Source organism: Corylus avellana, chromosome ca9, assembly GCF_901000735.1.
Source record: "Corylus avellana chromosome ca9, CavTom2PMs-1.0".
In the NCBI taxonomy this organism is placed as follows: Eukaryota; Viridiplantae; Streptophyta; class Magnoliopsida; order Fagales; family Betulaceae; genus Corylus; species Corylus avellana.
In genome coordinates, this window is record NC_081549.1 from 12,043,414 (window position 1) to 12,065,410 (window position 21,997).

General features: G+C 36.9%; 1 protein-coding gene across 2 annotated transcripts; it reads left to right on the forward strand.

The window, feature by feature from the left end:
- Positions 1 to 812: 812 nt before the first annotated feature.
- On the forward strand, positions 813 to 19,978 carry LOC132162595 (uncharacterized). Of its 2 annotated transcripts, XM_059572860.1 has the most exons (10): positions 813 to 1,071; positions 1,801 to 1,962; positions 2,107 to 2,209; positions 6,021 to 6,133; positions 11,472 to 11,540; positions 12,461 to 12,576; positions 12,697 to 12,751; positions 18,907 to 19,027; positions 19,273 to 19,415; positions 19,514 to 19,978. In XM_059572860.1, exons 2-10 carry the CDS (start codon positions 1,822 to 1,824, stop codon positions 19,613 to 19,615), a joined length of 963 nt encoding a protein of 320 aa, XP_059428843.1. In that variant the 5' UTR covers positions 813 to 1,071; positions 1,801 to 1,821; the 3' UTR covers positions 19,616 to 19,978. The 2 variants fall into 2 exon arrangements, with proteins under 2 accessions (XP_059428843.1, XP_059428844.1); XM_059572861.1 differs by lacking the exons at positions 12,461 to 12,576; positions 12,697 to 12,751.
- The last annotated feature ends 2,019 nt before the right edge of the window (positions 19,979 to 21,997 follow it).

The window sequence follows — 21,997 nt, forward strand, 5'->3', positions numbered from 1 at the left end:
GCATTTGTATGAGCAGTAACATGGAGCTTTATTAAAAAATTGGACACAATTAGGAGAAAAGAAGTTGATATTTCAATTTAGGGTTAAATACCAAATACCCCCTGGGGTTTTGTAACTTTATTTTTACCCCCTGGGTTTCATTTTTATCAGAGGACTTCTCTGGGGTTTTGATAAAGGACCAAATTAGTCTATCCGTTAGTTGACCGTTAGGACTGATACGTGAACCAATCAGATATTAACACATGACACTTATTTAATTTTTTTTTTAAATTAAAAAAAATGTATTTTAAAAAAAAAAGGAAAAAAATTGGGGGTGGCTCTTGGCCATTTGGGGTGGCCTGGCCACCCCCTTGGGCTCAAGGGGGTGGCTCCCTAGGGCACTAGGGGGTGGCTCGGCCACCCCCATCCGGCTAGATAGGGGTGGCCAAGCTACCCTCATGGCCAAAGGCCACCCCCAAAAGGCTAAGGGGGTGGCCAATTTTTTTTAAATACATTTTTTTTTAATTTTAAAAAAATTAAATAGGTGCCACGTGTTAACATCTGATTGGTCTACGTGTTAGTCCTAACAGTCAACTAACGGATGAACTAATTTAGTCCTTTATTAAAACTCTAAGAGGGTTCTGTGATAAAAATAAAACCCCAAAAAAGTAAAAATAAAATTATTAAACCCCAATTGGATATTTGATACTCAACCCTTCAATTTGATAGAGGTACACCTGTGCTACTTTTTGAAACGGCTACTTGATTTTGGCCCTTAACTTATTTATTTATTTTTTTGCTTTTTTATTTTATAACTTGGACTATCCATTTAAAATGCACGGTCTAGATAGAGTGTAATCGCACGGCGCAATACCACCGGATCTCGGTCCTGTTGTCGGAGACCGAAGTGTTTCTTTCAGAACACGTTACACCGACACAGGGAAACTCTCTCTTTCTTTCTTTAATTTATTTACTTATTTGCTTGTTAGTTAAGAAAAAGAGAAAAAAACAGGAAGAAGAAGAAGAAGAAGAAGAAAGGAGAAAAGCTAAGCACAGAAGTTGGGCTTTAATTTTGCATTGCTGAAATCCCAAGTACGAATCTTAGACTCTCTGCTTTATTTTTCTTTGATTTTCGTTTCTCTCTGAGACTGAGACAAATAAGAGCCCAAGCACTTCTTTTTGATGGACCCCGAAATCTTTGACTCTTTAGGGTTTTAATTTGGTTCCTTTATTTCTTCGTGTCAGATCTGAAATTGCTTTGCCAAGGAGCTGGTTTTTCTTATCTATTGCTATTTGAATTTTTGGCTGTGTAGGTGTTGTATTTAATCAATTGCGAATTGATGTTCAGCTGCTTTTGTTCATATGGTCACGTTAATTGCTTCTCATTTCGCTACCGTTTGGAATGTGTTGGGAAACTCTTAGAAGATTCTTAATTAGAATATTACATACATATACGTATACATACATATGTATGTATGTATGTATGTATGTCTGTATGTATGTATCCATTGATTATATTTTCTGGGAGCCCATTATGACATTGTTTGTATAACACGAGCTCAGTGAAGGACATATAATAAACTAGGAATCTTTACTGTGTATGAGGAGCAGTAAACATACTGATGACATCCAGTACTCTGATGTCTGGGACCCATTTTGATATTGTTTGTGAAATACGAGCTGATTTCTTTGGGAAACTCTTAGAAGATCCTTACTTCATGTAACCTATCAAAAAAAAAAAAAAAAACCCAATCAAATGATCCTTAATTCATATTGTTTGATGCCCTCTGTGCCCTTAGAATGATTGTGTTTGATATGCAGGATAATACAGTAAACATACTGATGACATCCAGTACTCTGAGAAGAAGGCTCCATCATGGCGATGTTGATGGAAAGAGGCATGAGCATTTGGAGACATCAGAGTTGGATGGTCTGAATGAGCCCCTACTTGGAAATTATGAGTATGATGATAGGCATTCGGAGGTGATTCCACATTTTATTTTGTTTATTTAATTATTTTTTATGTTTTAAAATTTTTGTGTTCTGATAATTCATGAAGTAGTGGAAGTTCTGCTATTTTTACTTATATTTAACCTTTTCTGCGATCAATATTTGGCTTTATCGCAGGGATCCAAACTAGAAGATCATTGCGATGATGAGCAGAGGAAGGAACGCCTCCATTGGACACTTATATTTTCACAATTGATTGCGCAATGGGCACAATGGTTAGGTAGGTTGTGTTGTTTGTATGTATTTTTAGGTAGACTAATAGATCATACTTTCCACATGCTATCCTTTGTCAAATATACTTGATTGTTTGATCGTGTAACTAGTTGGTAGGCTTGTCCTACTATCGAAAATATTTAAATCAACTAATGTTTTTTTTTTCTTTCTTCCCTTTTTCCTTCTTTTTGCTTTTGTGAAAGTGTAATATATTAGCACATTTGCATCATAATTGGATTCCTGCCTCCTATTATTTTATCTCAAAACTGTCTTCTCTAAATCAGTCTGCTAATTATTAGTCCAGAAACTATCTAAATTTTTTTTTGGCTTACAGTTGCACTCTTTCTAGAAAACCGTCTTTATTTGATGTATGGTATAGTGAGTGACTGTTATATTGTCATTGGGTTGTTGCACATAGTTGTTTCATCAATAACATGGCAATATAAGTTGAATTCATAGTAAGTTTCCTTATGCTGATCCTTACATTTTGAGTATAGAGTAGCTTGTAGAACAATGAACAGGCCTCATCATGGATGATTTTCAAATCCATAAGACTTGTTCATTTCAAGGTATCTGTGTTTTTAGGCGCTTTAGTTGGCAGTTAGCTTCAAGGATTTTAAAACAACAAATTGTCAACAAATTAGCGTAGAGAGTGCACTATATCAAGAAGGGGGTGAGCTATTAAGGAACTCACATGGTAAGAACAGAAGTGAGAAAAGGGTGAATTTTATTCATGTGTAGTAAAACCTTATGTATTGATTCTCAAGTATGGTATGTCAACTTTACGTATTGACTCTAGGTAAGTATCTTTGATCTTCATGACACATGAAATATTGACCAATATATATTTTGTATCCACATAATTTGCAAAATGAGAAGAATTTGAGTAGTTTTGTTGATACACCTAAATTTGTTTGATTTTGTTTTCCTTCGTTTGATAAGTAATAATCCAATTGGGAGGACTTTGATTTGAAGCTGTTTTTGGGTTCAAGTTGAATCTGGCTAAATTTGTCTTGGTCCTTGTTGGTAGTATGAATAATACGGGCACTCTGGCTGGCATTCTTGGCTGTGGTTTAGCTTCTATGCCTTTGAAGTACTTGGGTCTCCCTTTGGGGGCCCCGTTTAAGGTCAAGGCCAGTTGGGAGGACTTGTTGGAGAAGTACGCCAGAAGGTTGGCTCCTTAGAAACGCTTGTATTTGTCTAAGGGGGGGAGGATTACTCTCATCAAGAGCACCTTATCCAATCTTCCCACTTATTTCTTGTCTCTGTTTCTTATTCCGGCTTTCTTGGCGAAGCGTATGGAGAAAGATTCAACGTGATTTCTTATGGGGTGGGATCAATTATGAGTTTAAGTTCCATCTGGTTAGTTGGAACAAGGTGTGCTCTCCGATCTCTGAGGGAGGTTTAGGGATCCGAAATTACGTTTGATGAATAAAGCTTTGATGGGGAAATGATTGTGGAGATTTGCTCATGAGAAAGAGGCATGGTGGAGAAAGATTCTGGTGACAAAGTATGGTGCGGTTTGGGGTGGTTGGCGTTCTAGGGTTCCCAGTGGTTCGCATGGGGCGGGGTTATGGAAGTACATTAGCAGGGGGTGGAGGTCGTTTCATTGTCACATTAGATTGATCCCTGGATTTGGGTCCAATATCAGGTTTTGGGAGGATATCTGGTGTGTTGACATGTATCTCAAAGATGCTTTTTCTAGTCTTTTCAATATTGCCACCAACAAGGAAGCGTCTATTGCGGATAACAGGGAGTGTACAAATGGTTATGTGTAGTGGAATGTTTCCTTCATCCGTAGGGTTCATGATTGGGAAGTGGAGATCTTGGCCTCTTTTTACACTCTCTTGTATTCGCACTTGATGCGTGGAGTAGGGGATGATCGGATGTGGTGGATCTCTTCTAGTAAAGGTAATTTTGAGGTTAGATCTTTCTACAAGATCCTTGCTTCTAAAGATCCCTCCCCTTTCCCTTAGAAGTGTTTATGGCGCACCAAGGCTCCTTCGAAAGTGGCTTTTTTTGCTTGGACGGCCGTGCTTGGGAAGACTCTAACCTTGGATAATGTTCAGAAGAGAGGTTTTGTTGTGATAAATCGTTGTTGCATGTGTGAATCGGATAGGAAGTCAGTTGACCATCTCTTTCTTCATTGTGGGGTTGCGTGTATCTTGTGGAATGCCGTTTTCTCTCGGTTTGGTTTGTGTTGGGTGATGCCTGGCAGCGTCAGGGGGTCGTATGATTCTTGGTGGGCGGGTGGCAAATCTCGCAGTGCTGTTGTGTGGAAGATGGTTCCTCTTTGCCTTATGTGGTGCATCTGGATTGAGTGAAATGCTAGATGTTTCGAGAACTCGTCTAGGAATATTGAGGATCTTACACACTTTTTCTAGTACACCTTATTCACTTGGACTGCTGGCTAGCTAGCGCCCTTAGTGATTAGCTTCCCTGATTTCCTTTTTATATTTTCTTCTTTTTTTTTTCTCCCCCTTAGTCGCTCTCTTGTATACTCCCTGTGTACTAGGGTTGTGCCCCTCTGCGCTTTGATAAATGCATCTTTACTTATATATAAAAAAAAAGGTAATAATCCAATCTTATTAAAAGTGTAAGACGCCCCTAAACCAGAAGTATACAAAAGAAATTACCTAATTAGAAAGGGAAAAAGGAACAAGGAAATCAACATAACTAATCGACAAAAGGGGACACAAAAGCTGCAGTCCAAAGAAATATCCTCCAAGGGCCTCTCTAAGTCCTCAAAGCACCTTTTGTTTCTTTTTCTCCATAAACGCCAAAAGAGACAAGTAGGCACCATCTTCCATACCGTAACACTCTTCAACCTTCCAAAGGACCACCACCAAGCCAACAAGTCGATAACCCGTCTAGGCATAACCCAAGACATCTCAAAATGACTAAAGAGAGCACACCACAAAGCGGAAACCACATCGCAATGAAGAAAAAGGTGGTCCACTGTCTCCCCATTCCTCATACATATGCAACATCTGTCTATCACAATAACATATTGCTTCCTGAGATTATTCAAGGTCTGGATCTTGCCTAGAGCCACCCAGAGGAAGCAACTACCTTTGGAACAATCCAAGGAGCACAAGAAGGACTTGACCTTGAATAAACCTCTTTTGGAGGAGACCCACCACAGCTTATCTTCACAACCCCATCCTACTATAACTGAATGCAACACCTGGAGAAAGGAAGCAAAGACATCCACCTCCCAGTCATGTGACTCACTAGAAAAACACGTTCAACTAATTGGATCTGCCCAAAAATTTCAAATTAGCTGCAGCAGAGGCACCCTTCGCAAGAGCAATACCGAATAAAATTGGAAAAGCTACCTTAAGAACTGTATCTCCGCATCACAGATCATTCCAAAAGCTAATCCTAGTCCCATCCCCCACCTCAAAGTCTAGTATAGCATTTTCTAACTTCACACAGTCAGAATTAACTCCAGTCAAATCACATTTCTTTGAGCTTGTTCCAATCTCTCTTGAGCTAATTGCACTTTTTGATGAATGCCCCCACGACACTGAGACTAGCTTAACAGTCTTAAGCTTGCAAACCAGTTGATACATGTTACAATAGAGCTACATATGTATGCAATCGTATCTATAGATTGCAAGCATCAAGTAGGGTGTTAAATGATTATGCTGACTGTTCATTGTTGTTACTATTTGACTGCATTTCATGGTTAACTACTTCAAGAATCGTACTATAAGCCTGTAGATGTGTTGTTCTTTGCATGCTTTAAATGCATTGTATATGTTGGGTATATATCATTAGTTTGGTTGACTAAAATTTCATCTTGGTCTCTTTAGCAAATATTGTTCTTGGACCTGGATCGCTTATTGGACGCCTTTTAACTTTTCCATCCAACATCCAAAGAGGACAAAGCAATAAGCTGCTTACACCTACACTTAGCCCTTTGCAGGTATGTCCAATGATGCAATACATTTTAACTTATAGCAATTTATTGTATTTAGCCATTTGGAATAGAAGAAAGTTTTCCATATGAAGGCTCTCAAATGTTATATAATTATGGAACAAAATAATTTACTTTCCTTGCTGTTTATGCTTTTTGTGTGATTCCTATTTTGCTGAGTATTTAAGTTTTCTTATTCTTTGAGGCAGTTTCATCTCCAACGCAAATTGGTTTGAAGAGTGATGTTTTTACCAGTTTGGAGTTTAGAATGAGAACTTGTTTGAGGCATTTGAGTTTCTCTGTAGGCTCGCTCCCTTGTATTTACCATCATTATTGTGTCTAATTTAAGTTTAAGTTGTGGAATAATTTTCTGATAGAAGGTTAGGTCCAAGCAGTACTTTTAAGTTGTTATGGAATAATTATCTGATAGAAGGACAATTAGTGCTTCTTATAAAAGCTTAAAATTTTTGTTTGATTTTGCTTGATTCGTTTAGGAGAATGTTTGGTGGAGGTTTGAATAGAAAGGTCTTGTTGGGTTGAGATTTTGGGTCCGAAGTTAGAGGTGTGATGCTGTAGTGATGTAAAAGAATCTGATGGATCATGTACGTAGAAAGGAGACTTGAAAGGATTTTTGCATGTCAAGAAGGATGAAAAGAGTGCATTCTGAATGTTGGGCATGATTCAAATCAGTTAGTTAAAAAGAATAAGTATTACTGGGAATAGCAACAGTTGTAATGAATCGGGTGGGGCACCAATTCTCTCCGGTTGGTTGCTGTTCATTTTTGGCAGCTGAATCGATTGGTGTTGCCCATCATAAATCACTTCCCAAACTGACTGACCTAGGGGTAGTTATTGAAGCCAACCAACATTGATGGGTTTCAGTTAGTGGTCAATCGATTTAATCGGCTGGGGCCCTATGAAGGTGAGAGTATCTTTTTAGAAGTTCTGATCTAGAACATCATGTTGATATGATGTTCGGGGGTGTGAGATGGTGCCAAATAGAGGTTGGGGACGTGAGCACACCAACCGAGAGATGATGGAGACAAAGAGTCAAATGGAGAGGGGGATGGAAGAGGAAGAGGTAGATTGACTCTTTGAGAGAGGGAGGTGGCTAGGGTTTGTAAAAGGCGAACCCTAATAAGAAAAGGTACTTATATAATATCACCATCATTGGTTGGGTTGGTATAGGTCACTTTTTTAACACTCAAAGCCTATTTCCGACCTGAGCTTGTAAATTTTCGAATTTTTCTACTCAACATAGGAAACTGACTGATTTCATTTGATTTCTGGTCGACTCAGTTGGTTGAGTCAGTTTTTTTTGGCAATTTGCCCACTCTAGTAATGAAATATCTATTTCTAACCATACATTTGGTTGTAATACAAGAGTAGAACCCCAAATTTGCATTTACTATTTCAAACTCTTTTTTGTTAATAATCTCTCTACACAATTGATTTATAGGTATTTGGATTTTGGCCAAGCTTGTTGCCATCTAGACTAGCAGCTCCTTACTATTGTCTCATTTCATAGAGGAGCATAATATTTCTCCTCCACCAATGTCATGATCTGTGATGACATATCCACCATGAACCGCGCTTCACCCCCACATAACATAATTGAGTCTGGAAGTGTAAACCAACTCCTCAACCACATTAGTTCCTCTTCCATTGCAAAACTACTATGTTTGTTGCCATCAAATTGAGTCTACTCTTGTTGACTCTGGCCTTAACTCCAAGGCATTTGCCACTTTGCACCCCAAAGGCTTTCAATTGAATGAGAAAAGAAGAAAAATTGAAATTTGTAAAGGTTGGTGGGTAAGGCGGTTTTCAACAAGGTTGGATGCAGTTGTGACTATAGCATCCATTAGGAAGGGTAATCTGACTATGTGTGGGTCAGTTGGAGGCTAGAAAGGGTCTGATGTTGTTGGTTATTAAGGACTAAAATATCCAGCTTTGACTTTCTGTTTAGCAGCAACAACGAGGCCTAAAACTGGTTCAGCAAGGCCGACAACCATGACCTAATGTGGCTGTTTCTTTGGCAATCAGATGTGGATGGGATTTTGTCCTGTGAAACATAGAAAGGAATATGATGAAGAGCATCACCATTTTTGTTTTGTTTTTTCTATTGGTTTAGAAACTATTACAGTCGTGGAATTACTATGGTGACACAGTGGTGGGATTCGTATCAGTTCATTGGTAGTCCTTGCTTAGTTGCTTTGTTGTTGCTAATAAATTAAAGTGGCTGAAAATTGATTTTAAATGTTAGAACAAGGAGGTCTTCAGGAATGTAGAGGAGAGGAAGAAGTCTATAATGGAGGAGATCAAGTCTTTCAATTGTTTAGAAGAGGAGAGATCTCTGGTTGAAGAGGAGAGAGTTCGGATGGTAAGGCGAAAGCAGATTTGGAGAACGTTGCTCTTTGGCAAGAAGTTAGTTGGAGGCAGAAATCTAGGGCGACTTGGTTAAAAGAAGGAGGTCACAATAGGATATTTTTTCACTGCCTTGCTCTCACAAGAGAAACAACTTTATCTCTAGCCTTAGCATTGATGGCAATACTACCTTTGATGCAGAGGTGAAATGACAAAATCATTTATTATTACAAGAATCTCTTTAAGAAATTGGTTCAATGGCGCTCCAAATTAGACAGTTTGGAGTTTCCTTGTTTAGACTCTGTAGAAGTGGATTGGTTGGAGAGATTGTTTCAAGAGGAGGAAGTTCTTCAGGCGTTGCTTAATATGGATGGTGACATAGCCCTGTGCCTGAATGGCTTCACTATTACTTTCTTTCTTTCTTTTTTTTTTTGTTTGGGTGCATTGGGCTATAGTAAAGGATGATCTTATGTGCATCTTCCATAATTTTCTTCAGCATGAGTTGTTTGAGAAGAGCTTTAATGCTACTTTCATTACCCTTATCCCTGAAAAGATTGGGCAGTTGGAAGTAAAGGATTCCAAACCTATTAGCCTGGTGGGGAGTATATAAAATTTTGGTTAAAGTCCTTGCTATCAGAATGAAACGGTTGCTGAGATTGCTCATATCGAATGGTTAGAACTCCTTTATAGGGGGGAGACTAATTCTAGATTCAGTTCTTATAGCAAATGAGTGTCTAGACAACATGTTGAAATTGGGAACTCTTGGTGTTATTTGCAAGCTGGACTTGGAAAAAGCCTACGATCATGACGACTGGAGTTCCTTTTCCATCTTTTTGGGCGTCTTGGCTTTGGTGCTAATGGAGGAATTGGATGTCTGCTTGTATCTCAATGGCCTGATTCTCTATTTGATTAATGGTAGTCCCCACGGTTTCTTTGGTAGCTCCCTGGGCTCTTGTCAAGGGGACCCCCCCTCTTGCCACTCTTTGTGATTGTCATAAAGGCTTTTAGTTGGTTGCTATCTAGAGCTATGGTTTGGGTATTTATCTGAACTTAAAGTAGAGATACATAATGCCGCTTCCCTAGAAATATCCACCTTCTGTTTGCAGATGATATGCTCATTATGTGTGATGGAGACTAAGATCAAATCTATAATTTGAGACATCCTTTTGCGTTTTGAGGCTATTTCAGGTTTAAAGGTCAGTCTTAGGAAATCTGAAATAGTTATTGTGGGAGAGGTGCCACATTAGGAAGAGCTGGTCAATAGTATCAATTGTAGTATATCTTCTCTACCCTTGAAATATTTGGGACTTCCACTGGGTGCTTCTTTTGTCTAAAGCTATTTGGGATTGAATAGTTGAGAAGATGGAAAAAAGAGTGGCTAGTTGGAAGAAGATCTATTTGTCTCGGGGACGGTCTCCTAACTCTTATTAGAAGCATGTTATCCAGTTTACTTATGTACTTCTTTTCCTTGTTCTCTTTACCAGTCAATATAGCTAGAAGATTGGAATGTCTTTAAAGGGACTTTCTTTGAGATGGAATGGGTGGTGAGCCTAAGTTGCATCTGGTGAACTGGAAGACTATTTGCTCCTCGGCTTCTAGAGGAGGATTAGGAGTTAAAAATCTCATGTTGTTCAATAAAGCGTTACTTGGAAAATGGCTTTGTAGATTTGTGTAAGAGGAGAGTTCTCTATTCAGACAAAAAAGAAAAAAAAAGAAAAAGGAGAGAGTTCTCTAAGGAGAGAGTTCTCTATGGAGACTTATTGTTGAGAAGTGTGGAATCCAGGGAGAGGGCTGGTGTGGAAGGACAATAATCGTAGATCAAAATCAAAATAAAAGGAAATAAATCAAATCAAATCAAATCAAATGATAGTATAATAGGAAGTTTCAATCTTCAACTCTGTAATCTTCAAGATACAAACTGAGAATTGTTTTTCGTTATGTGAAAGTATAAATATATTTAGTGGTGAACTAGTTTCCTAAGAATTAAATATATACAGTTTTTGAATGGAATAAATTTTAGCATTTTGTTGAGGTTCAACAATGCCGTTACTCTGCTCACTTGGATGGCTCTTAGATACCTTGCAGGGTGCGATTTCGAATGCTATAAAAGGATTTGACTTCCCTCACTGGACACCAATTGGTTTTCAGATGAGATAGTCAAAGGCTTGATCCAACAAATGGTATTAGAGCCAAGGTCATGGGTTCGAGTCGCGGGAGCGTCATGTTAAGGGAGGGATTGTTGAGGTTCAACAATGCCGCTGCTTTGCTCACTTGGACAGCTCTTAGATATCTTGCAGGGTGCGATTTCGAATGCCATAAAAGGATTTGGCTTCCCTCACTGGACACCAATTGGTTTTCAGATGAGATGGTCAAAGGCCCGATTAAACAAATTTGATAGTAATGTGTCTATTTTTCTTTTTTTCTTTTACCCTCTTCTTCTTCTAGGTTGAAGTAATCTATCAATTGAATCTCGGTATCAGTTATGTATGCACTATGTTTGTCGACGCATATAGAATTGGTAATGAGATCTTATCACTTCTCAAAGTTTTATTGGAGATAACTTGTAAATTGGTGGTATTTCCTCATGGAATGGTCAACCTAGTGGTGTTTAACAAAAATCCACATAATTATGCAGTTTTTGCATTATTAATTATCTCATGAAATGGCCAACTAGTGGTGTTTAACAAAAATTCTCATAATTATAAACTTTGGTTTTTCTTGCATTATTAATCATATTGCTTTTATATGATTATCATATTGCTTTCATACTTACCAAAAAGATAATAATAATAATAATAATAATAATAATAATAATAATCATATTGCTTTCATATGATTATCCTTTTACATGGTGGTATCGGTTACTCATATTGCTCTACAATCTAATGTGGAAAGTTATTTTTGTGATTTAAACCATTTGTCTTTTTTAAAAAATTGTCTCACTAAACTTCTTGTTGTTACTCTAATTTTTGTGTCCTTTTAGGAAGAAAGACTCAAAAATCTACGACAAAGACTTGAAGTTCCCTTTGATGGTTCTCGTGTGGAGCACCAAGTAGGTTTTTCCTGTTTTACTTCTTTATGATCATTTATTTGGTCGACATATGCTATCAGTCCTTGATTTTTATCTTCTTGTGAGATCTTAATGTGGAGCTCTTTGAATTAAGCTGTAGAAGTCAGTCATTTATGTATTTTTTACTTTATTGAGGGAAGGTGGATATGAAGCCACAAAATTTTATAGAAAATTGCATGTAGCCATTGGAACATTGTCATTACATTTGATTGAGGTGCAATATAGATTCTTTCTGTTTGGATTCCTGATGAATCAGCCTTACTACCATGTAAAAGGATCTTTTTTACAGGTGATATGAGCCATGTCATGCATCATGAGTTTCCTAGCTTTAATAAAAGCCTTGTCCGGGTTCATATTGCCAGATTTTACTGTACTGTAATGATGCTCTACTCTCTGTTGCATGCAAAATACACGAGCTGAATGTTCGTCTAAATCTATGGGCTGATCTTCCCACTTGTCTAGAAAACTATTCCAGTAAAAGATCATTCCAGTTTTGATGTGTTCTCCAGTAGTATGTCTCTATTTCTAATGGGCTGTTATTTGTTTGGTGCCTTTTTTAAAGTGAAGATAATTTGGATTACCTAAATTCAAGGACCTGTATCTATTTATTCTAAACTAGTCTAAACATAATTTTAGAAAGTCATTCAAAACTTGATGGAAGAACCAGCGTTTATTGAAGAAGCTATAGAGTCGAGTTTCTGTTGTTCGATTAAAAGCGTCTTTGTAGACGTCTTGGTTTGTCTAACACTTGTAATCTAGCATATATTTTTTATGCACATGGAAAGTGATTTTTCAATATAATTTATGTACAAGTAGAAGGCTTGCTAGAGAAAGAAGAGTTTTTCAATATAATTTTTCATGTTCATATTCCTTTGGCATGTTTCTGAATATCTGGATTGCAGGATGCACTTAAATTGCTGTGGAGGTTGGCATATCCTGATAGGGAACTCCCATCTCTTAAATCGGATCTTTGGAAGGAAATGGGCTGGCAAGGCCCAGACCCTTCTACAGATTTTAGGTAGGCAGAAGAACTTGTATGAGAACTAAATCTTAAAGATTCAAAATTTGTTATTGTGTTTCTTCCCGAGGAGCTTCTCTATATCATACTTAAAGGTGAAGTTATCAACTCTTTTTGCAGGGGTGGGGGTTTTATATCATTGGAGAATCTTATCTTTTTTGCGCAGAAGTATCCGGTTTGTTTACTACATCTATATAAGCACTACTTGCATGAATCTGAATCTTTCATTCTAATTAGCTATATTGGTGCTTCAGCTTCCTTCTTTCATTCAATGTACTTTCAAGATGTATTTCATCCTTTTGGTTGATTTTGTACCATCCCATGGTCTCAAGTCCCATTTTCTTTTATGATTTATTATATCACATTAGTCCTCATTTTTGAAATGGTCTGTTCATTTGTAGTGAAGATGTCTACTGCATCAATAAGCATTTGAATGTGCCATACAATCAAAATGGGGCAGATAGGAAAAAGGAAGCAGTTGTGGGGATAAAGCATTATGGTTTATGATTTAACCATAAATATGGTTGTAGACAGAGCAGAAATAGGAGTTATTTGCCAATCAAGAATAGCTAGGGAACTGTTATGTCTAGTGTGATTAAGGAGAGTGGGTAAGGTTCTTTTAGCTGTTACACAGCAAAAATTTCGAGTTGTAGAATGTGATTATGACATATGAGTATTTATGTAACCCTACCCCAAATCACACACAATATTGTCTGTCATTTGGAGTGGGGTATTACAAATAGTATCAGAGTCATTGTCTAGCCTGAGATGGAGATGGATATGTGCTTATATATGTATACACTTGCACCTTTCATAACAACGTGTTTTAAAGCCTTGATGGCCATGATCCCACATCAGAACTCTGTAGCTAAGCAAGCTTATACAAGAGTAGTACCAGGATGGGGCAGAAGCATTTACATAAAATCATTTTCATACAAAATCATAATTTTGGATACATTAAAAGGGGCTATCAAAGAAATGCTAACATTGTATTTTGTTTCGTTTGAAACAACTTTAAGAAAACATAACATTAACATTTGGAAGAAATCAAAGGTATGATTGTACCTACTTACAGAGTATTCAACTCACACTTGATTTTTTTTTTTTTTTTAAATACAACCTAGATGAAAGCAATGATGGTTTTACAGGCCAGGGGAACTAGAGACAGAAGCCACAATTAGGAGATGAGTGGAATAAGTGAACTTAGCACATTAGCATGATTTGGTTTTTCAGTTTACTTTCTTTCATAAAACTTGAAGTTTAAACTTTTAAGTTTTTATTAATTGAGTTGTAATAATTTATGAGACTGATGAATTATTAATACTTTAGTTTACGGAATGTTTATAACCTCATGAGAAATGCGTAATATCATCTTCCTATAGGAAGGGGGTGTTACGATTTAACTCTCTTGTGGTTGTACATTTACAGTTAATGTAACAAAAGGAATTAAACATTTGGCATGTTCCCTATTCTGAATAATATAAGAAATTGTTGAGGGTTTGGAATAGTATTTAAGTAGTGATATATATTTCTGGTTAGATACTAAGCCGTTAATGATGGTGATATTTTGGATGGAGTCTTGGTTGTAGGAACCAAGCACAGGAATCGGATTTGAAATGGAGAGGAGCCGGTTTATGGCTGAGATATCTTTAAAAGGATCCAAGGTTTAAACCGTGCCATGTAATTTAGGGAAATAAGCTGGTGTCTACCATCTAAAAGTAAACGTCAAATCCTCTTTTCCATCGAAACCCAAATCTCCCTCTTCCATCCCACATTCCTCCACAACGCCTCCACCTCAACCACCATTCTCAATTTCAATTTCATGTTCTTATTGTATTTTGTGTTCTCTTTCAATTTCATAGTTCTACTGTGACGTGCCAAGCAACATAAAACACAATCTTGCAAAATCAGAGCTTCTTCTATACAGGTCGGACACATTTGAATGATTTTTCTTACCAACCCAAACTCAAACCCATGACTCAGATTGCACAAAAGCAAACAATTCAGCACACGAGGTCCATATCACTAACTAAAACAATGAATTCTAAACCAGAGTTATCATCTGAAATAATGAGAGAATTGGAAATGTAGACCTTTAAGCCTTGTTCAACCGATTCACGGGTTGTTCTTTTATGGGCAGCATCAAACGATTTGGAAGAGCCAGTGGCGTCCTCATCAGCAGCGTACGGTGGTTGGAGGTACTTGGCAATGTGCTGTGGTTGTGCTTCAAGAGTGAGAGAGCTGGGGCTTGAAGTTTTGATGGAACGAGTGGTGGTATCGCACGTCAACTTTCCAGTAGAGGTGGGCAGATTAACCGTTTACCGCCTACTGACTGCTTACCGACCGCCACCAAACCATTACAAACCGACAACCAACTTCTGGCGGTCGGTAGACGGAATAAAAATATTGTTTCAACATCAATTTGGCTCAGTAGGTGGTAGAATTTTTTTTTGTCGGTTGGTTAATCGACAATAAACCGACTTAACCGATTTTTCAAGTGAATTTTGAATTTTATTTGTAAGTCTCCTTACCAGCTGATTTGTGGCGTTCTTTTAGTCCGTGTTCTATGAATTTACTTTTTCTTTTCATTTATAAAGTATATGTTTTACTGATTTTGTAGTTACAAGAAATTTGATAAGTTTTAACATAAAAGCTTCTAACCGGCTTAACTGACTATCTATTAACCAACTAACGATTAACGGAAAAAGTCAAAACTATTCCTTGTCAGTATAAAGTTGGTTACTTAAATGATTTTCACAAATCGGTAGGTGAAAATGCCCCTACCAACACGGACCGAACCGATACCCACCCCTACTTTCCAGCCTCTTGGTGTGATGAGTTGCTTGAGAATGGTGATTGCGGTGGAGGAGGTGTCGCTGAGGGATGGAGGGGAGGGGAATTAGGGTGGAACTGCAGGGATGAAAGAGAGGGATTTGAGTTTGGATGCAACTTGGGGATTTGACGTTTTCTTTTGCTAGACGTTAAAATTTTGTTTTCTTAAATGAGGTGGCACGTTCTTAACCTTATATATTTTTAAAGAAATCTCAGCCATGAACTTGCTCCTCTCCATTTCATTTGGATCCGATTCTACAAGCATGGGTGTGTTAGCCTGGTAGTAATCTGCAAGCATTCTGTAGTAAACACTTCCAGTTATTGTTTTATAAACACGTAAACAATTGAAAAACCAAAAGTCTGAACATTTTCCTTTTGGCGCAGGGCTTGGTTTTTTTAGTGGGTGAACCACAGAAATATAAATGGTTGTCATTAGTAGTTGTGAGAACCCTACTATGTAAGAGAATCTAGTCAACCTTAGAAGAGCAAATTTGATTATTTTAGAGAGCTTTGTTCTTATAATGGGTAGAAAACTACAAAATATTAGTGGTTGTGTCCTAGCAGTTGTAGGAACCTTATGTCGTAAGAGCAACTAGTTAATCTTAGAAGTTTAAATTTTTGGGGAAACAAAATTAGTCCTTGGGGACTTATCAAAAAAAAAAAAAAAAATTAGTCCTTGGGTTTCTGCATGATTACAAATTACTACCTATGTTTTTAATCTTGCAATCAACTACAAGAGTTTTGCCTGATTTTTAAATTACTCATTTTGGCACTATTCTATCAATTATTCTATTGAACCCTGTGTGAAATTCTAATTATAACCAAAAAAATTAACTCTACAAAATAAGTAAAGCAAAAAAAAAATAGGGAAAAGTCCATGTATTTCCCTCAAACTACCACCCAATTGACAATATCTTCTCTAAACTTTCAATTGTGACAAAGTCTTCCCTAAACTACCAAAAAAATGACAATATCTTTCCCCAAGGTCAGCAAAGAGACAAAAATGACCATAAATTTTTTTAGTAAGACAAAAGTATTCCAATAAATTTGAATAAAAAAATAAACAATTTATTTTTCTTAAAAAAAAAAAAACAAATAATTTTTAAATTTTCACACCCTATTTATTTACTTAGTTTTCACACCCTACTTATCAAAAAAAAATTTATTTACTTAGTTTTGAATTTTTTTTTTTTTTTTAATTCTTAATTTTTTTAAGGGAATTTTTATTATTAGGGAGAACATTGACAATATTTGGTAGTTTGAGGAAGACATTGCTCCAATTAAAAGTTTGAGGGGACATTATCAATTGGGTGATAGTTTGAGGGTATGTGGACTTTCTCCAAAAAATTACAAAATAAAAAAAAAGCCAAACAAGAAAATCATTGGGATTGAAGGGGAGGTTGTACCCGTCGGGGGGGTGGAGGTGGTTGGGTCGCATGGGTCCCCTTTCTTTGTGTTTGCTAGTCTTTTCTATGTTTTGCTTTCCATCTGTGCTTTCTTTAAAGCATTATGGGAGCTCCACTGTTCTCATTGTTGTTGGCTAAGTCTTTTTCTTTTTTCCTAACTAAACAATATTGATTCAACATTACGCTAGGGGACTACATGTTTTTTTTGCTTTGACAGAAAAACAAAAGAGTCAGGAAAGAGAGACAGATAGTCGGATTGAGTTCCACAAATAAGCCTTTACAAACCAAAAGGCAAATTCACTAGCACTATAAAATTTATTTGAAGAATATCCATGTGAGATTTTGATAGATTATTACTTGTAATTGAAGAATGCAATCCACCTGGTGGAGGGGGTAGAACTGTGGAGGCCCTACGACCTCCACCTCAAACAATCTTTTCTTTTCTTTTTTTTTTCTTTGTAATTCTATTTTTCAATACATTTTTTTTGGTCACTTTGTTTTTGGGGCATAATTGGAATTTTACACATGTTTTGGTTAAAAAAATAAATAAATTGACGAAGTAGTGCCTGAAGGAGTAATTTGAAAATCAAGCAAAACCTTTGTAGTTAATTGCAAAAAATGAGTAACTCAAGTAGCAATTTGTAATTGGATGAAAACCTAGTTCTAATTTTTAAATTTTCCTAAATTGTATTTTATTGATTTATTTGCTATACGTCTTTTTGAAAGGACAGTGGGTATCGTTGACTATCCTCCTTATTTAAAATGCCTTATATTTTGGCTAATAGCGGCCTACATTTCCACCTGTCAGGTGTATGGTCATATGTATTCAGGTTTGATTTTCATCAATGGGCGCATGTAACTTTGTTGAAAATATGCTTTTGAGTGAACCAGTGGCAGTTATGTACTTGCTTGAGTTATCATTTGTGTGAGCATGGAATGCATAAGTGTGTTAGGAATGTGCTTATGGTCTTTGGACCCATCGAAACCTCCCATAAACAAAGGGTAGAGGGTGAGGTCATGGGATTGATCCATTGTGGATGCATGCTTTGCGTTTTCCTAGTAAAATAAAACTAGTATACTAGGAATGTGATGAAGTCCATGTTTAGTTATTATATTCGGTTTAGTGGTCACTAGAAAGAGACCACTTTGAAATAACATATCTTGGCAGAAATTGGAGCACCCTTTTTTATCAGTGGCCCTGGAGAAAACCCTTCTTTGACAATTAGGAACATTTAGGATTTAGCAACATTTTAATTGTTCTTTATAGCTTCTTAACAATGCAGTCTTAACATTCTTTCCCCTTTTTTTTTGGTGGGGGGATAATATGAACCCTATGCTTCCAAATTTATCTGCTGAATACCTTTAGAGCCCATAACTTCTTTCAGAATGTGTAAGAGATTGCTTCTGAACAGGATGATCTTTGCGTTGGAGATATTGCTTAGGTTTATCTGGATGATTAGGCAATTAAAGCATTCCGATTTTATGGTAAAACCTCTTCATTAGGAGACGGCTACATCTTTTTTTTTTTTTTCTGCACTGTGGATCAGTGGAGGTTGAATAGAAGGATGGGACCTCACAATCCTCGTATCAAGTAGCTGAAAATAGATTAAACACGCCTACTTAGCATTAGAAACTGAAAATAGATCAAGTTTGATCTTTGGTATTAAGCATGCATATTTAGCATTAGATGCTGAAGAAGCTATGGCACCGTCGCTTGGACAGATGAAAGCAATTAGGAGCCTGTCTATCATTTAGAAAGATTGTTCTATAGCAATTCCCTTCCCTCAATTGTGGGACCTTTACTTGCGGGATGCATGAGACACTTAAGGAGCCATGCTACTGTTTTCTCATTGGGGAGAAAGAGATCTTAGGGGCAGGTCCGGACAGGAAGTCGCTGGGTAGTACTCTAGGCAATTTGGTTAAGTTTTGGAGATCCTGTAATGAGAATGAATATTGTTTCCTGCATCCCATTACATTATTGGAGAAGCATGGCGGACTTTGTGGATGAATTCAAATGTACATTTAAAATAACAGTTTTGGTTATTGAAAAAAAATATATATATATATAAAACATTTCTTGATATTTTTACAGGAATCATTCCAGAGATTGTTGCACAAACAAGATGGAACTAGAGCAGAGTGGGAATATCCTTTTGCTGTTGCCGGGATCAATATTTCTTTTATGCTGGCACAAATGTTGGATCTTCAATCAGGTAATATGAATTTCTCAAATGACGATTGTACTCCTCTCATCACACACAACAGATATGCTGAAAAATGTTCCAACTGTAATGAATGCTATTAGCAGTTGCATCCCAAGACATTTTCTATGGCAGAGCATGACACTGGTTTTTTAGCTGCATCTGATGCCAAACAGACTTCACAGCTTACCTTCATGAAGAATGCAGGGAAACACTATTTATTTATTTATTGATTGATTTATTTATTTATTTTGCAGGAAAGCCAACTTCTTTGGCTGCCATTCGCTTTTTAGAATTGCTTAACGAAGATGAAATGGCATTTGATAACCTCTTTTGTGTATCCTTTCAAATGATGGATGCTCAATGGCTTGCAAAGCGTGCTTCATATATGGAATTCAATGTAAATCACATCACGAGCTTTGTACTGAAATGAAGTCTCTTCTTTCTGCCCTTAAATTAAATCTGCCATTGCTTGTAATTCTTATTTTGTATTTCCAGGATGTTCTCAAGTCTACAAGAACTCAGTTAGAGCGCGAGCTTGCGCTTGAAGATGTCTCCGGTGTCAGAGATTTACCAGCATACAACCTCTTGAAAACATAGTCTGCTCCTGCTTTACTAATATATAACTTCTTTCACTCACTTTTTTCTTTAAATTTAGCTACATAAAAGCCTGTCCATATCTCAGAAACCACACCCAACATATTCTTTTCTTTGACACGCCAAGGCATATATTAATTTTTTTCATCTCTTGTTGTAATGTTAAAATACAGCTTTGTAAATGCCCTAGATTCATGTGGGGCTGCATTTCTATATTCAGACGATGCCACCCAAGGCATTCATAACTAAGGCCGATCGACAAAAGTTAACTTTTCAAAAGCATTGTCAAAGGAGGCCCAATAACCTCACTTTAGAGAGGCTTTTCATTATAATAGAAATAGAAACAAACCACAATTTTCTTTGGCATTTTGTTTTTTAACAGTTTCATAATATCGTGTAATGATGCAGTTGCTAATCACATGATAATGGAAAAGCGAGCATAGCATACTTACTGGAATTTTTTAAAGTTGACTATCAAAGGGATTTATGTTCAATGGAACAAATTGACTATCAAAGCATAATTTACTCATAATAGATTCCTTTAATTATCATGATTGTTCTGAATGGCTGAGGAATGTTGGGAAACCTACTGTTTCTCATTTATTTCTTGATTTTGTTTATGTAACTATTTTTATTTCCTTGATTTTCTTTTTATTTCTTTTATGTTGTCACACGTGCATTTATTTCTCTGTCCAAAATAGGTGTAATTCCTATCTATTTAAGATTGTTCATCCTAGGGAGAATGATTATATATTATGTGTTGGTAGCATATGAGACTTTTCATACGATGCACACATGGATGAAGGGGAAGAGTTTTATGGCAGTCAAATTGGATATGAGTAAAGCTTATGATCGGGTGGAATGGCGGTTTCTCGAGACTGTAATGAGGCATATGGGTTTTGCCCCGTGGTGGATACAACTCATTATGATGTGTCACTATGGTTCAATATGCAGTTATGGTAAATGGGGAATCGTGTGGGCAGATTAAGCCAAAGAGGGGATTGAGGCAAGGTGATTTCATTTCCCCTTATTTGTTTCTTATATGTGCAGGGGCTTTGAGTGCAATGCTTACAAAAGCTAATGAGGAAGGGAGTTTGAGAGGGGTCCCTACTTCAAGTGGGGGCCCTTGGATAAGTCATTTATTTTTTGCGGATGATAACTTGTTATTTTGCAGATCTAGTCTCTCCCAATGGGATTATCTTACCAATGTTCTATGACTTTATGAAGTAGATTCCGGCCAATGTCTTAATAATAAGAGAAAATTACAGTTTACTTTCTCAAAGTTGATAGCGTTTTTCAATTCGGACATCAAAGTTTCAATTTTTGCAATTTACCCCTACAAAGTTTCAATTTTTTTCAATTCGACCAATATCATCCCAAAATTTTCATATTGCCCCTGATTTGTTTTTATTTTTTATGAAAACGAAAACAAATTTAGGGGTGCAAAAATGACCAGATGGCCAAAGGGGTGGCTACGGCCACTACGAATTTTTTTAATTTTTTTTTTTATAAAAAATAAAAAAATAAAAATTAGAGGCAATATGGGAAGTTTTGGATAAAATTGGTCAAATTGCAAAAAATTGGAACTTTGGGAGGGTGGATTGCAAAAATTAAAACTTTGGTGTTCAAATTGAAAAAACGCTGTCAACTTTATGGGGGTAAACTGTAATTTTTCCTAATAATAATAAAACATCAATCTTCTTTAGTAGGAATACTTCATGGGAGGAGAAGGAAGCGATTTTGGAGATTTCTAGGATTCCATCCGCCTTGGTGGGTAAGTCTCGAACGGTAGCTTTCAAGGGTATTATTGATCGTGTATGGAAGAAGTTATAGGATTGGAATTGAAATTTTTATCTTGGGTTGGTAAGGAGATTCTACTTAAGGCGATGATACAGGCAATATCCACCTATTGCATAAGCGTTTTTCTTCTCCTGCATGCTTTATGTTTGGAGATAAATTCACAAACGCGAAAATTTTGGTGGGGTCATCAAGAAAATAAATCTCAGGTGCATTGGATGAGTTGGGGGCATATGGGTCTATCAAAAGAATTTGGAGGGATGGAGTTTCATGATTTCACTAGCTTCAACAAAGCTCTTTTGGCAAAACAAGTTTGGAGACTTTGGTACCAATTAGATAGTCTGGTGGCACAAATTATGAGGGCAAAGTATTATCTAGGGAGTTTTGTTTTGGAGGCTAGTTTAGGAAGAAGACCTTATTTTCCTTGGAGGAGTATACATAGCTCATGTGCCTTGATTAGGGAGGTGTTGGTGTGGCGGGTTGGTAATGGCTGCAAAACCCAGATTTGGAAGGATAGGTGGCTCCCAAATCCATCTACTTTTAGAACTCTTTCTCCACCTGCCTTATGGACCCGAATGCAACAGTTAG

Bases quoted from the DNA above. Each gene is read 5' to 3' on its own strand.
- LOC132162595 (XM_059572860.1), top strand. From the start codon at position 1,822: ATGACATCCAGTACTCTGAGAAGAAGGCTCCATCATGGCGATGTTGAT. The intron at 2,210-6,020 runs GTAGGTTGTGTT...TGGTCTCTTTAG, and splicing joins GCAATGGGCACAATGGTTAG to CAAATATTGTTCTTGGACCT. The intron at 19,028-19,272 runs GTAATATGAATT...TTTATTTTGCAG, and splicing joins AATGTTGGATCTTCAATCAG to GAAAGCCAACTTCTTTGGCT.